The sequence below is a fragment of the Hemiscyllium ocellatum genome, chromosome 6, assembly GCF_020745735.1.
Source record: "Hemiscyllium ocellatum isolate sHemOce1 chromosome 6, sHemOce1.pat.X.cur, whole genome shotgun sequence".
In the NCBI taxonomy this organism is placed as follows: domain Eukaryota; kingdom Metazoa; phylum Chordata; class Chondrichthyes; order Orectolobiformes; family Hemiscylliidae; genus Hemiscyllium; species Hemiscyllium ocellatum.
The window spans coordinates 17925935-17940307 of record NC_083406.1 but is presented as its reverse complement, the minus strand read 5'-3'; the positions used below and the strand labels follow the sequence as shown (position 1 = coordinate 17940307).

General features: G+C 43.7%; 1 protein-coding gene across 3 annotated transcripts in view; it reads right to left on the bottom strand.

The window, feature by feature from the left end:
* Nucleotides 1-8602: 8602 nt before the first annotated feature.
* The window catches only part of nalcn (sodium leak channel, non-selective), a 296823-nt gene continuing 291052 nt past the window's right edge, over nt 8603-14373 (bottom strand). For 2 of the 3 annotated variants that reach the window (XM_060826499.1, XM_060826501.1), the window contains 2 exons: nt 11551-11668; nt 8603-8796 (listed from right to left, as the gene is read on the bottom strand). In XM_060826499.1, the coding sequence (XP_060682482.1) occupies nt 8603-8796; nt 11551-11668 (312 nt within the window). The remainder of the gene's footprint in view (nt 8797-11550; nt 11669-14373) is intronic. The other variant, XM_060826500.1, reaches the window with a different exon arrangement.

Genomic DNA, 14373 nt, shown 5'->3' with positions numbered 1-14373 from the left:
ATGGCTGGAAGCTGAAGTAGGCAAGCCTCTGTGATGCAGTGGAGAGTGTGTTGGACTTCTACAGAGTTGTCCCTTCAATGGGAATGGGTTTAATTCCCACCAGAGTCAAGTTTTGGGAGAGGCAATGGCCTGGTGGTATTATCGCTAGACTATTAATCCCAAAGCTCAACTAATGTTCTGGGGATCCAAGTTTGAAATACAGATGGTGATATTTGAATTCAATAATTTAGTTTTAAGGACAGCATGGTGACTCAGTGGTTAGCATTGCTGCTCCACAGCCCCAGGAAACCAGGTTTGATTCTGACCTTGGGTGACTGTCTACGTGGAGTTTACACATTCCCCTTATGTCTGCGTGAGTTTCCTCTGGGTGCTCTGGTTTCTTCCCACAATCCAAAGATATGCTGGTTCAGTGGATTGGCCATGCTAACTTGCCCACAGTGTCCGGGGATGTGCAGGCTAGGTGGGTAACCCATGGGAAATGCAGGATGGCAGGGATTGGTCAGAAGTTGGGTTTGGGTGGTTGCTCTCGGGAGGGTTGGTATGAACCTGATGGGCCGAATGGCCTGCTTCCACACTGTACGGATTGTATGATTCTAAGTATGATCTAATCGAGGTCCTTGAAATTATGAAAAGGATTAAATTGGACAGATAGAAAGATGATACTTCGATCGGAGACTAGACTAACCTATCAATATTAGATATTGACTAGTAAATCCAATAGGGATGTCATGAGAAACTTCTTTCTTGGAGAGTGGTGAGAATATGGAACTCATTACACAATGAGCAATTGGATTAATTAGTATTGACACATTTAAGAGAAGCTGGCTAAAGATTAGGGAGAAAGGAATAAAAGGATGCGGTGATCAGGTGAGATCAAATGGTGGAAGAAGGCTGATGAGCAGCTGTTGGGCTGAGTATTGTGTTTCTGTAAATACAATGTGATCTGTGAGCAATGGTTCAATCAGAGTACTCTGTGTAGCTTAAGAAAAATCGAGACTGTATTCACCAACATTGCACCATCTTACTCCTGATACAGCCAGCATGTAGGACTTAATGCTTTTTCTGTGGATCACTGCCTCAGGGTGCTAATGATTCAGAGACTCTTTAAAATGATATATGATTTACAGTTTACTGTGACTTGGCCCAGAATCCAAATGTTATCTGATTTAAAACAGCTTATTGTGCCTGGAGGTGTTTTTGCAGTATTAACAGCAGTTCAGAGCCACACAAAGTAGATTGTCCAATACTTTTGAGCAGAGACTCTTGACTGCAAGCTGTGACAATGCTATTCAATCACAACAAAGTTCAAAAGAAATACAGCTTGGGTAGGAAATTCATCTGACATGTATGGAGAGGGAATTAAATGGAACAGAGTACAGTAGTGATGTGGGGACAAAGTGAACCTGTGGGATTGGTATCAATGCCTTTCCACATGGAAGTGAAAGGCCTCCTACAGTGTTATAAAACTGATTCCATGGAGAAAATCATCACCTTTGCCAACTTGACCAAGAGTAGGTGAAATCTAACCCTTTGTGTCTCGTACAAACTTTTCACTTCTGGAATTTTTTACTGGATTCATGAAAGGTACTTGCCTCGTAGGAGCAGTCTGAGGCCATTCATCCTCTTGGTTTGAAGAGTAGTGATGATGTGCTGGATATCACTAATAATCCCACACTTTCAAAAACATCCAAAATGAGACAACCATACAATTGTACTTTAGTTGCAAAAAGGGATTGTCCAGAACTTACTGGTTGCGGTTTCAGGATGTGCTAAGGGTGTGAATTGCCCCATTCAACTCAATCATGGCTATTCTGTAACTTAGTCTCATATAGTCACCACTTGTTTGATTTCCCTTAATTCCCTCAGACCTCAAACATCTATTAATATCAGTTTTGATATTTTCAATTGACAGTTATGGTGCAGGAGAGGGATCTTTATGTGTGCACTGGATCTGCAATTTAGCATCATTACATAGTACCATTCTCTCACCTGTTTCCTTGTTAGCTTGCATGGTATTTCTATTTAAATAACCAGGAATGGATCATCATGAATGAATCAATTAAAGCTACCCTCCTGTTCTTGATCCTGTTACGAGTGGGAACTGTTTCTCTGTACCTACTTTGTCCGGACCACTCATGATCTTGAAACCTTCAATCAAGTTTCCTTTTAGCCTTCTCCAGGAAAGACAATTCCAACTTCATCCTTCAACAGAAGTTTTGACCTTTTCCCTGAAATCTCGAAATGAACACAGCACCAATATTAAAGTTACGTTCCCACCAGGTGAAATACTTTCTCTGCTTCTCTATCTTTGATCAACTCCTTATAATTATTTTTGGAGGGATTAGAGAGTGTGCAGAAAAATCTGATGGGAATGGTTCCAGCAGTGAAGAACTTCAGTTCCCTGGATAGATTGGAGAAACATGGTCTATTATCATTGAGAAGCTTGAGAGGAGACTGGAGATTAAAGATAATCCAAATTCTGGAGGGTTTGGTCAGAGCAGATATAAAGAAACTGTTATCATTGGTGGAAGAACTGATAAGCAGAGCACACAGATGAAAGGTGTGTGGAAAAAGAACTGAAGGAATCATAAAAATTGAGGTTTCGTCCACCTGTTTAGAAAGATGCAAAAAGTAAATGCATGGTATTGGTTTGAAGAAGAATAGGGGTGGTGTCTTGGATATCATTAATTATCTGGCATCGTGGCTCAGTGTTTAGCACTGCTGCCTCTCAGTGCTAGGGACTTGGGTTTTATTCCAACCTCAGGCAACTGTCTGCGTGGAGTTTGCACATTTTCCCTGTGTCTACGTGGGTTCCCTCCCACAGTCCAAAGATGTGCAGGTTGAGCGGAATGGCTATGCTAAATTGCCCGTAGTATCTTGGGATGTGCAGGCTAGGTGAATTAGCCATAGGAAATGCAGGGCTCCAGGGTAGTGGGGTGGGTCTGGATGGGACATCCTTCAGAGGGCTGGTGTGGATTTGATGGGCTGAATGGCCTGCTTCTCCACTGTAGGGATTCTATATCTCCAAAGATGTTCAAAATGAACCAAGCATACAACTGTCAAAATGAGCTTGCACTTAGTTACAAAACAACAATCTACACAACTTACTGATTGCAGTTTTAGGATGTCCTAAGGGTGTGATTGCCACATTAGTAATGCAAGCTCTTTCATCATTTTGAAACAACAAGTTGCTGTTGTCTCTTGTAAACTGATGACTAACCAACTTCATGAATATATTTCACAGTGAGAAACTTGCAGTCTCTTCCGTAATAACTCACGGCAGAGTTGAGCTGGTGAGGGCTCATTTGCATGCAGTTATGTGTTTAGTGGCATTGTGTTGAAAAGAAAATCAGTTTTTTTTTAAGAAGTTCTCTTTTGCATCAACTTAACATTGGAAATGCCACAATTTTCAAAGCTGCACAACTTAATAAAGTTCATTTGTTCGATGCAAGACTGATAGTAAACTAAACTTCCAGCAGATTATTAAATGAAGTTTTTTTTATTGACACTTGACATTTAATATTAAAATAAACTGACTTTGTACTCTAGGAGAAAGTGAGGACTGCAGCTGCTGGATATCAGAGTCAAAGAGAGTGGTGCTGGAAAAGCACAGCAGGTCAGGCAGCATCTCAGTTTCCTGATTAGCAATGGCAATAATGTCAGAAAAACACAGAGAAACCAATACTAGGCAAGTATGGGTTATTGTGTAATAACATTAAAAACAATTGGAAATATTCACTTCAGAAATCATTTTCAAATCAACAAGTATGGTTTGACCGGACATGAACATTTAGTAAAGGCACGAAATGTTGAAATTTCATTTTAACTCGCACTGATGGTTGAGAATCCAACCAAGATTCACACATGACATTTCTACATATAAGTTTTACATTCAATACATTTACAAGAATGAAAACTTAAATTCCACAAGTATCAAATTAAGATTAATCCTCGAAGTAGTTATGGCTTACAGTCTGTCTAGGAGTTGCAAATATGTTCCCTCTTTGGTTGTGACTTTTTAAGATATTGCACTCAACAATGTTCCACACCAGAGGGCGGCAAAGCACATAAATAGGTTTTAAAATCTATACTGTAATGAGGTCAAGCTCTTTTTTTAAATCAAATCTGAATGTCAATAGCTTGAGAACAATCCACACAGAAAGGTAGTGTTCAATGTCGAGTGTCCAGGATGACCTGGGAGTCTCAGGAAGTGATGATTAATCACCCAGTTGGTGCTGGGAGAAAAAATCCAGGAGAAAAAAAAGAGGCATTTTTTTTAAAAAAAGGCATTTCCTAATAACACTTTAGGAACATTAACAGTTATCCATTTGACAGTGACAAGTGAGCAGGTTCACTGGTGGCTGTGGGGAAGGCGGGGTGACTGGGTGGAGGTCTTGGTTGACCGCCCACAAGGAATAACCAATAAAACATGCCATATACTCATCTGACTCATTTAGTGTAATTCAAACTGGAGCTCTGCTACGGTTAGCCCATTCATTTATCAACCTTACTGTTACTATGTTTGATTTTCCTTCTAGGCAGTGATTGGAAGGTGGGGGTGGTGCTTGGAGGTGAGAGATCATGTGCTAAAACCTCCAGCAATACATCCAGTCAGAGGAGGCAAATTTTGATGACCGTGATCCACAATACTACATGGTGGCGACAAAGTCAACCCAGCTCTGGAGACCCAGAGGATGTGTTTCTCCTGCTGTTTTCTATTGAATGCTGCGAGTAAAAACACATTGGACAATCATGGAATGAGACCATTCAGCCCATTGAGACTCTTTGAAAGAGCTATCCAATGAGTCCTATACCTCACCCCTCTTCTCCCTTTCAACATTTCCACCCAGCCACCCCCCTCCCATTTGGCAAATCACAATTGAGGCCCACAATAATGATAAACCTATCACTCACACCCCGGCAACCACAACTCTCGCCCCTCCTGTCCCCAAACACCTTAAACATTTGGCACAATCCGATGGACAAACAGTGTAAAGTCAATGATGAAATTGTGCTCCTCCGGTTTGCAGTGCCCCTCGAAGCTTGTGCAGATGCTCTGTTTCATCAATGACCGGGCACTTTCCAGTGTGAAGGACATCGGATGTTGGATTCTGGCATGACATTGAAAGTCTTCATTCCCTTCAGTGATTTGGTTCCTTGCCTTGAGAAGCACAAATGGACAAAAGACACATACATACACTTTTAATTTTATTTTGTTTTGTAAAAGTACCAAGGAGAAAGGAACTCGATGGTGAGAATTTCCTGGGATTTGCTTCCGGTACAATGGGGCCAGAGATGTACTGAAAATTCTGGTTGGAACATTTGCTCCTTAAAATGGGAGTTAATGCACTGCAATGACTTATGAACGAGATGCTTCAAACCCATAACCTTTACCAGCGAGAAGGATCAGGGCAGAGACAAGTGGGTGTACCACCACCTGCAAGTTACGCTCCAAGTCACACACTGCTCTGTCTTTGAATTCCAATTGCCATTCCTTCACTGATGCTGGATCAAAGTCCTGGAGCTCCCCTCTTACCAGCACGGTGTATGTACTCACACTGGACAGACTGCAGAGGCTCAAGGAGGTGGCTCAAGGGTAATTAGAGATGGGAGTGAAACAACGATAAGAAAATTCCGAATGTGGGTCAAAAAATGGACTCTTACAAAGAAAAAAAATTGATTATGATTCAAAAGAACCCCTTCCCTCCAAATTAATTCAACAGCAAGGGCAAGGAAAACAACATCTAGTAGTGATCAATCATTAGATCAGGCTTGGCTAAAAGCCAACTGATTTTGAACAGCACCACCATTGATTAGGAGGCTCACCTCCATGTTGAGAACTTCCTTGGCATGATTTGCACCAACGTTTCATAACGTCATATTGTAAGCATTTGTGCAAAACCAGTGCTGGTGGGTAAAGCATCAGGAAATTTCTGTGCAGCCTTTTAGAGGCAATATTCAGTAATGCTGTCATAATTGGGAAATTAAGGAACCAACAAAGAAAGGCATTATAATTATTTCATTGCATACAGTTTCCCAGTTTGTTACATTTCCCATTGAATTCTCAGTAAGTGCCGCCTGTTCCTGAGCAGTAGGGCATTGCAAAAAGAAACAGCATACAACATAGAACATAGAAAAATACAGAGCAGTCCAGGCCCTTCGGTCCTCAATGTTGCGCCGATCCAAGCCCACCTAACATACACTAGCCCACTATCCTCCACATGCCTATCCAATGCCCATTTAAATGCCCATAAAGAGGGAGAGCCCACCACTGCTTCTGGCAGGGCATTCCATGAACCCACGACTCGCTGAGTAAAGAATCTACCCCTAACATCTGTCTTATACCTACCACCCCTTAATTTAAAGCTATGCCCCCTCGTAATAGCTGACTCCATACGTGGTAAAAGGTTCTAATTGTCAACCCTATCTAAACCCCTAACCATCTTGTACAGCTCTATCAAGTCACCCCTAAACCTTCTTTTCTCCAATGAAAACAGCCTCAAGTGCCTCAGCCTTTCCTCATACGATCTTCCTACCATACCAGGCAACATCCTGGTAAACCTCCTCTGCACTCGTTCCAGTGCCTCCACATCCCTCCTATAGTATGGCGACCAAAACTGCACACAATACTCCAGATGCGGTCGCACCAGAGTCTTATATAACTGCAACAGCAGGAGTACATTTTCCAGCCCCAGGAGGCTGTTCCACCATTCAGTACATTCATGTGGATCTTGGGCATCATGATAGGGGTGACTATATTGTTCATGTAAAAGTACACATGACAATAAATTTCTACTCTATTCTAGAGGCTACTAATCTATCATTCCCAGCATAAAATATATTCAATGATGAAGCAGCCATAATTCTCTGGGTTACAGACTGCTAAAGATTCACAACCCTTTGAAGTATTTTCTCAACATTTCAGACCTAACTGATTGTATCCTTTTCCTGAGACTCTGTGTTCTTTTGTATTAGATTGCCCAGACAGTGGACACCCCCTTGCAGTGCCAACCTCATCAAGACTCTTCAGAATCTTTTGGCCGAGGTGTAGATTTTCTGGCTGCTCTTATTGCAGGAGGGGCACTGAGGTCAGGTAACTGCCATCACTTGCAGAATTATGGGGACAGGACAGGGGGAGGCCACTGGCAGAGGAGGGTCATGACACCACACATTGCCACCCAGATCAGTGCAGACTCAGCTGTGAGCAGTAATGCCTAGCAATGTAGGAAAATGATGAACACCCTTCTCCATTCCGACAGCTTAAGTGCCACCATTTTCTGTCCAATACCTCAGAACTCAGTTGCTGTTACTGTACCCATCACCCACCAGAGATCATGCTCTATCACTCTTAGTATTGCCTGAAAAGCCTTCCCTACCTGCCCTCACCCATCCCAACCCTCATACCACCAACCTTACCTGCTCAGCTGTGCCACCCTTAATACATACCTCTTGCTCATTCTGAGGAAAACAGTCCACCGTAGGGTAGAACGAGTCAAGGTGGGTGGGTGGTGGTTCTTCAATTCTGGTTCTTCAATTCCTGGTTCTTACCAGGAGCGGGTCCTGACTGTGACCGGCCATAGCAGCTGACTGACCATATCCAAGGCTGCCACTGGCGTACTGTGCCAGGATCTCCTGGCCAAAGGCCATTTCCTTTGACTTTACTGAGGACTGCTGACCAGGCCAAGCTTATAAAAACAAAATACCATGGATGCTGGAAATCTGAAATAAAAACTGAAAGTGCTGGAGAGGCAGAGGACTGGTGAGGAGCACAGAGTTAACACTTCGGAGAATCCGAAACTGGGAAATGGTGGCTTTTCTGCTGTTGACAAGAGGATGTTGAGAGATGAGTGGAACAGATGGTGAGGGTGCCCAGAGAAAAAGACAAAGGCAGTGCGAATGGTGATAAAGGAGAAATGGAGATGGGGAATGAGCAAAAATGAAGGTATGAAAGGGAGAAAATGGATGTGTTCTGTTGGATGCAAAATCAAGATGCCCTGGGCCAGGGAGATAAGTGCTGGAGCGGTGGAGTACAGGGGTCATACCCTGAAGTTGTGGAACACAATGTTGAACCCTATGGGATGTGATGAGCCTAAGCAGAAAGTGAGACGTTGTTTCTCTAGCTCGCAGTTTAGCTTCATTGGAACAGTCTAACTGACCGAGGATAGAAATGTTAGGATGGGAACAAAGGGGTTTATTTAAATGGCAAACAACTGGAAGATGGTGGTCATTCTTATGGTCACAGCCGAGGAGTTCTGCAAAATGGATTGCCAGTCTGCGTTTCCTCTCACCAATGTAGATATTATAGCATCCCAAAGCAGTTTACAGTCAAGAGATATTTCTGAAGAGTCCTCACTGTTGTAGGGTTGGTCTACTCTATTAAACCTCTTTATCATTTAAAGATCTCTATCAGGTTAACCCCCAGCCTTTTCACTTTCTCGATGAGATTCGATAAATTTCTGTCATATCACCCAGCAATGAGCCAATTCCCTTGTCAACATTCTGGACACCTATCGTAGATTAAATGATAGAAATGTAAGAGGATTATTCACAAATAAAGCAGTCAATCATCACCTACCAGCTTTAAAGAGAACTCCTCTTAATATTATATATCCAAGAGGTCGTCCGCACTCTCGTCACTTTCCACAGTGAGTTGTCGGGTCCACCATTTCTTAACATCTGAACCAGAACAGGCAGCATCCGACATCGTGTTGATTTTACACATAACCGATTTAATGGCTGTACGACCTCCGAATCGCAGATTCACCGTCGACACGGAGTGGCTGATGGGTTTCGGAGCTGCAAGCCCAAAGGAAAGGCTAGCTAAGTAATTTTATCTTCAATTAAGATCATGTGGAAACCATGTTTAATAGACCAGTTGGAGGCAAACTTAAAGCAAATTACTTAGAATTTACCAAACAGAAACAGGCCATTCGGCCCAGCTGCTGCCATGCTGTCGCTTGTGCAACACACAAACGTCCTTCCAGTCCGTTTACTTCATTGCACTTTCTCACACCTTCTACTTTAGGAAGGATGTCAGAGCATAGGAGTAGGTGACAAGATTTAGTGGAATGGCTCTATATCTGAGGGACTTCAGTAATGTGGATAGACTGGACTAACTGGGTCATTCTCCTTACAGCAGAGAAGATTAAGGTGAGGTTTAACAGAATTGTTCTTTAAATTATCTTCCTTGGAGTAAAAGGGGAGTAAAAAGGGGAGTACAGATTTAAAGTAACTGGCAGAAGAACTTTCACCCAGAGGGTTGGAGATTCCGGGAGTCACTGCTTTCACGGAAGGATTACTGATTAAAGGATGATCAGCCAAGATCATATTGAATGGTGGTGCAGGCTCGAAGGGCAGAATGGCCTACTCCTGCACCTATTGTCTATTGTCTATTATCTAAGGCTGGATCAGGCAGAAACTCTCATCACATTTTAAAAGACAGTTGGATATATTCTAGAAATGCCATAATCTACAAGCAAAGTGCCTCAAAAGTTGGAAAGTGTGATAAGGCTGAACAACTCTGTCTTGGCTGACACAGACTTGGGTGGGCAACACGGTGGTTCGCATTGCTACCTCACAGTGCCCTGGTCTCCTACCAGAGCCCAAACATGTGCAGATTAGGTGGACTGGCCATGCTAAATTGCTCATTGTGTCCAGGGATGTGCTGGCTAGGTGGATTAGACATGGGGAATGCAGGGTTACAAGGATTGGATAGGATAGAGTAGGTGGATAGGTAGCTCTTTGGAGGCTTGGTGTGTGCTTAATGGTCCAAATGGCCCTGCTTCCACACTGCAGGAATTCTATGACATGATGGACTAAATGGCCTCCTGCACCGCTGTAAGCTTCAAAGATGCTATATAGGGTTTTGATAAAGTACATAAGGAGAAGCTGTTTCCACTGTTAATCATATCATTAAGGGCGAGGGTAAACAGGTCACGGCATTGACCCATTGATTATGCTTGAGACATATAAAAAGGAACCTGTGGGGCACTACGCTGGGGGAAAATCAGGGGGCAGAGCTCTGTAAAATCACAAACTGTGAATAAACCTGCTCCAACAGCCACCTCTGTCTATTAGTTTTGGTGTTCCCTAATACTTCCAGCTGCCCTTCACCCATACCCTGTCACTACATCCTGTCTGAGGGAAAATGGGCACGGGACAGTGCCAAAAAATCTGTACATCAACCAGCTGCATGAACTGACACATCTACCTTCTTCTGTGTTCAAAGATCTAGTCCTCTGAATCACCTCAAGAGCTGGATGAGTACTTGACTGGGAGAGAAAATGCGCCTTAGAGAAGGGAAACATAGTTAGAGAAATCGTAGAATCCCTCCAAAAAGGCTCTCACCCAAACTCACCCCTTGACCCCATCCCTGTAATCCTGCAATTCCCATGGATTATCCACCTAGCCTGCACATCCCTGGACACTATGAGCTATTTATCACAGCCAACCCACCTAACCTGCACATCTTTGGACTGTGGGAGGAAACTGAGCACCAGAGGAAACCCATGCAGATACAGGGAGAATGTGCAAAGCTCTCTCTCTCTCTCACACACACACACAAACAAACACAGAGTCGCCTGAGGATGGAATGAAACCTGGGCCCATCGTGCTGTGAGGCAGCAGTGCTAACCATTGAGCCACTGTGCCACCCAGGTAGATAATAGATAATACGCTTTTGGACTTGCTTCAATTGGCATGTTGAGGGGATGGGATTGGGGGTGGGGGGGAAATAAGATCAGTCAGGAATCTCCCAAGATATTTGTAGCCATTAGGGTTGGGTTCGGTGGCTGGGGGTGGGGGGTGGAAATCAGATAATGGTATTGGGGGTAAGAAGCATTAGTGACAATGCTTCAGCCATTGTTAGGTGAGGACAGGCATGATGGACCAGTGACCCTTCTCTTTCTGTTAATGTTCACAGGACTTGCCATGGTTTCCAACTGTCACCCTTTGCTGAAAGCAATAACCAGGACTTAGATTATTCAGTCTCAGTTGTCTTTGCGTTTACATGGGCAGAGGAAATCCCAAGTGAGCAACTCAAACAAAACTCAAATTGCCTGCCGTAGCCTGTCCTATTTGCAGCAGGGCCTTCTGGGTGTAGACTAACCTTAGCATCACTGTCCACTGAAACCCTATCAAACACCCGAGCTGATGAATGTAGGTCGGGAATGTGGTGCTGGAAAAGCACAGCAGGTCAGGCCACATCAGAGAAGCGAGAGTCGACGTTTCGGGCATAAGCCCTTCATCAGGATTCCTGCTGTGCTTTTCTAGCACCATGCTCTCGACTCTGACCTCCAGCATCTGCAGTCCTCACTTTCTCCGAGCTGATGAATGTGTTCACCGCTGCTTCAAAGGACAAAGAGAGGAGAAGAATTCATCCTGTTAGAAATGACAGAGTTGTATCCTGCTACTGTTGCCGCAGCAACTAATTCTCAGCTGTCCTTGTATGAGGACATCCTGTGTCCCTGTTAAACGATCACTTTGCTTAGTTCTGTGATTTGCTTCCAAGCTGTCATTATGACAACATAGAAGACACGATTCTCAAAATACCTGATGGAAGACGCCACTGACCAAATTTTCTTTGCGGCTTTCCGATATCGGCGGAGTCGGATCGATAACCACCTCTGTCTGAGTGTGTTGGGCTGAGCAGCTGCTGTTGACTACTGGACTGTACGGGAGACAAGAATGATGATGGTTGACAAGCTCATTATTGTTAAGTTAGCAATCACTCTATCATAATCTGTGGGAAGAATAATCAGCAGGCAGATGCTCCTTTTGCATTAATGGCTGTGTGCACGCCACCATAAATCACATTTTCTCTTTAATTATACAGATGGGAGCACTTAGTCTAGTTATTACTGCACTAAACTATTAACCAGGGCATTGGGAGTTCACATCCTACTGTGCAGCATTTAACACAACGAATCTGGCCATTTGTGCTGGCACATAGAAAACTACTCAATTGTTCAGTAAACTTCTTTGGACAACAGATCCAGCAGCTCTAACCTGATCAGGCCCACACTTTGAGGTACAGCTTTCTCTACTTTTGCTGAGACCAGACCAGTGTATAACCTCATGTTCATTTTTACATTGTAAAAATATTGTGAGGAATATGGAATGTACTGTGTAAAAATGAACACGAGGTTTTACACTGGGTCAAGATTTAAATTCAAACGAGGTTGATAGTGCAAGACAAAATCAGAATGCAGAAACAAACAAATGATTGGTCCAGAGGAGCTGAAAATGACAATGATAGTCCCTTTTGCCATCTAATCTCTTGACTTCCACCTTGTCATAGAGTTCCTAGCTTTCCAACACTCTGGACTTGCTTCAAATCTGCTACATCTCCAACTTGATTACATTTCTAATGAAGGTTCATCATCCTGAAATGTTAACTCTTGTTTCTGTCTCCACAGTTGCTGCCTGAGCTGCTGACTAATTTCTGCTTCTGGATGTAGGTTTGCTCGCTGAGCTGGAAGGTTTGTTTTCAGAAGTTTTGACACCATACTAGGTAACATCTTCAGTGAGCTTCCGAACGAAGTTTTCATCCAGAAGCTCACTGAAGATGTTACCTGGCATGTGACGAAACATCTGAAAATGAACCTTCCAGCTCAGCGAGCAAACCTACCAAAACCTCAACCCAAGCTACAAATCTTCTTAAACTTCACTAATTTTTGCTTCTATTTGATATTTTCAGAATCACCATTGCTTTGCTTTTATATCAATTAACTTGTACTCATTACTGATCAAACAATGTTTTTTAAAGGAGAGAAATATGAAGTAATCTGCCTGAGTTGTTTATGAAAATATTAGGTTTATTATGCAAATTAACTTTGCAAGATCGCTGATGCCTCACCTCACCAGCATTGTTACAACCACATTTTAGTCTCAATTGCATAATTTGAATCCGAAGAGAAAGTGCTACCCTATTGGACACTCCCTATCTGGGCTCGACAGAGCAGATCGTAGAAGACAAAAGGAATGAGAGGCCACCGATTTAAAGTGATCTCCAAATGAAGCAAGCGCAATGTGAGAAAGATTTTTACACAGTGAGTAGTTAGGATTGACGCCTGGAAGTGTGGTGGATGCAGTTTCAACTGAGGCATTTAAAAGGGCATTGGATAATTGTTTGGATATAAATGGTGTGCAACGATATGGGGAAATGACAGGAGACTGGCCCCAGGTAATAGAATTGGCGCAGACATGATGGGCTGAATGGCCTCCTGCACCATAACAAACTGTAATAACTAACTTGGGAAATAAAAATTAACTTGCCATTGTCACCTACATCTGAAAGCACATTTAAGGAAGTGCTTTTGGACATGGATGACCCCCGACCAACCAACCCAACTACCCCGTGGCTCAACACTTTAACTCTCCCTCCCACTCCACCGAGGACATGCAGGTCCTTGGACTCCTCCCGGCAGAACATAACAACACGACGGCTGGAGGAGGAGCGCCTCATCTTCCGCCTGGGAACCCTCCAACCACAAGGTATGAATTCAGATTTCTCCAGTTTCCTCATTTCCCCTCCCCCCACCTTGTCTCAGTCGGTTCCCTCAACTCAGCACCGCCCTCCTAACCTGCAATCCTCTTCCTGACCTCTCCGCCCCCACCCCACTCCGGCCTATCACCCTCACCTTGACCTCCTTCCACCTATCCCCACTCCATCGCCCCTCCCCCAAGTCCCTCCTCCCTACCTTTTATCTTAGCCTGCTTGGCTCTCTCTCTCATTCCTGATGAAGGGCTTATGCTCGAAACGTCGAATTCCCTATTCCTGAGATGCTGCCTGGCCTGCTGTGCTTTGACCAGCAACACATTTTCAGCTGTGATCTCCAGCATCTGCAGACCTCATTTTTTACTTTTGGACATGGAACTTGGTTCTTTACTGATACACTGAGGATCATTCCATGTGCCTCACAGATTAAGCTTTGGAAGGGATTGTTTTGTATGGTGGTGTGGAAGATCAATCAAGGACACACTGGATAAGTGAGCACAAAGTTTCTGTAGGGAGGCATTGATGGACATTAGGATGCTGAGACATCCCGTTTTCTCAGTTGATGACAGGACCTCTTCAGCTGTGTTGGTTCCAGATCTGTGAAAGGTGACTGACTAGATTAACAAAGTTCAAAAAGGCCTGTCTGTTTTCTTGATAGGCAGTGGTATGGTTATGAGGCCTTAGTGTGTTCACATGGTCGAGGAGGCCTCTCCCTACTGTCAGTCCACATTCAGAGTCTTTTACAGTGCTGCAGAGCTGAGACCATGAAAAATACTCTGCTTTGTTTTCAGATCCCTCCATTGCGTCACTGCCCCCTATTCCTGCTACACCCCCAAGCCCGTCAACCCCCTGAGATCTCTGGCCTGCTCTCATTC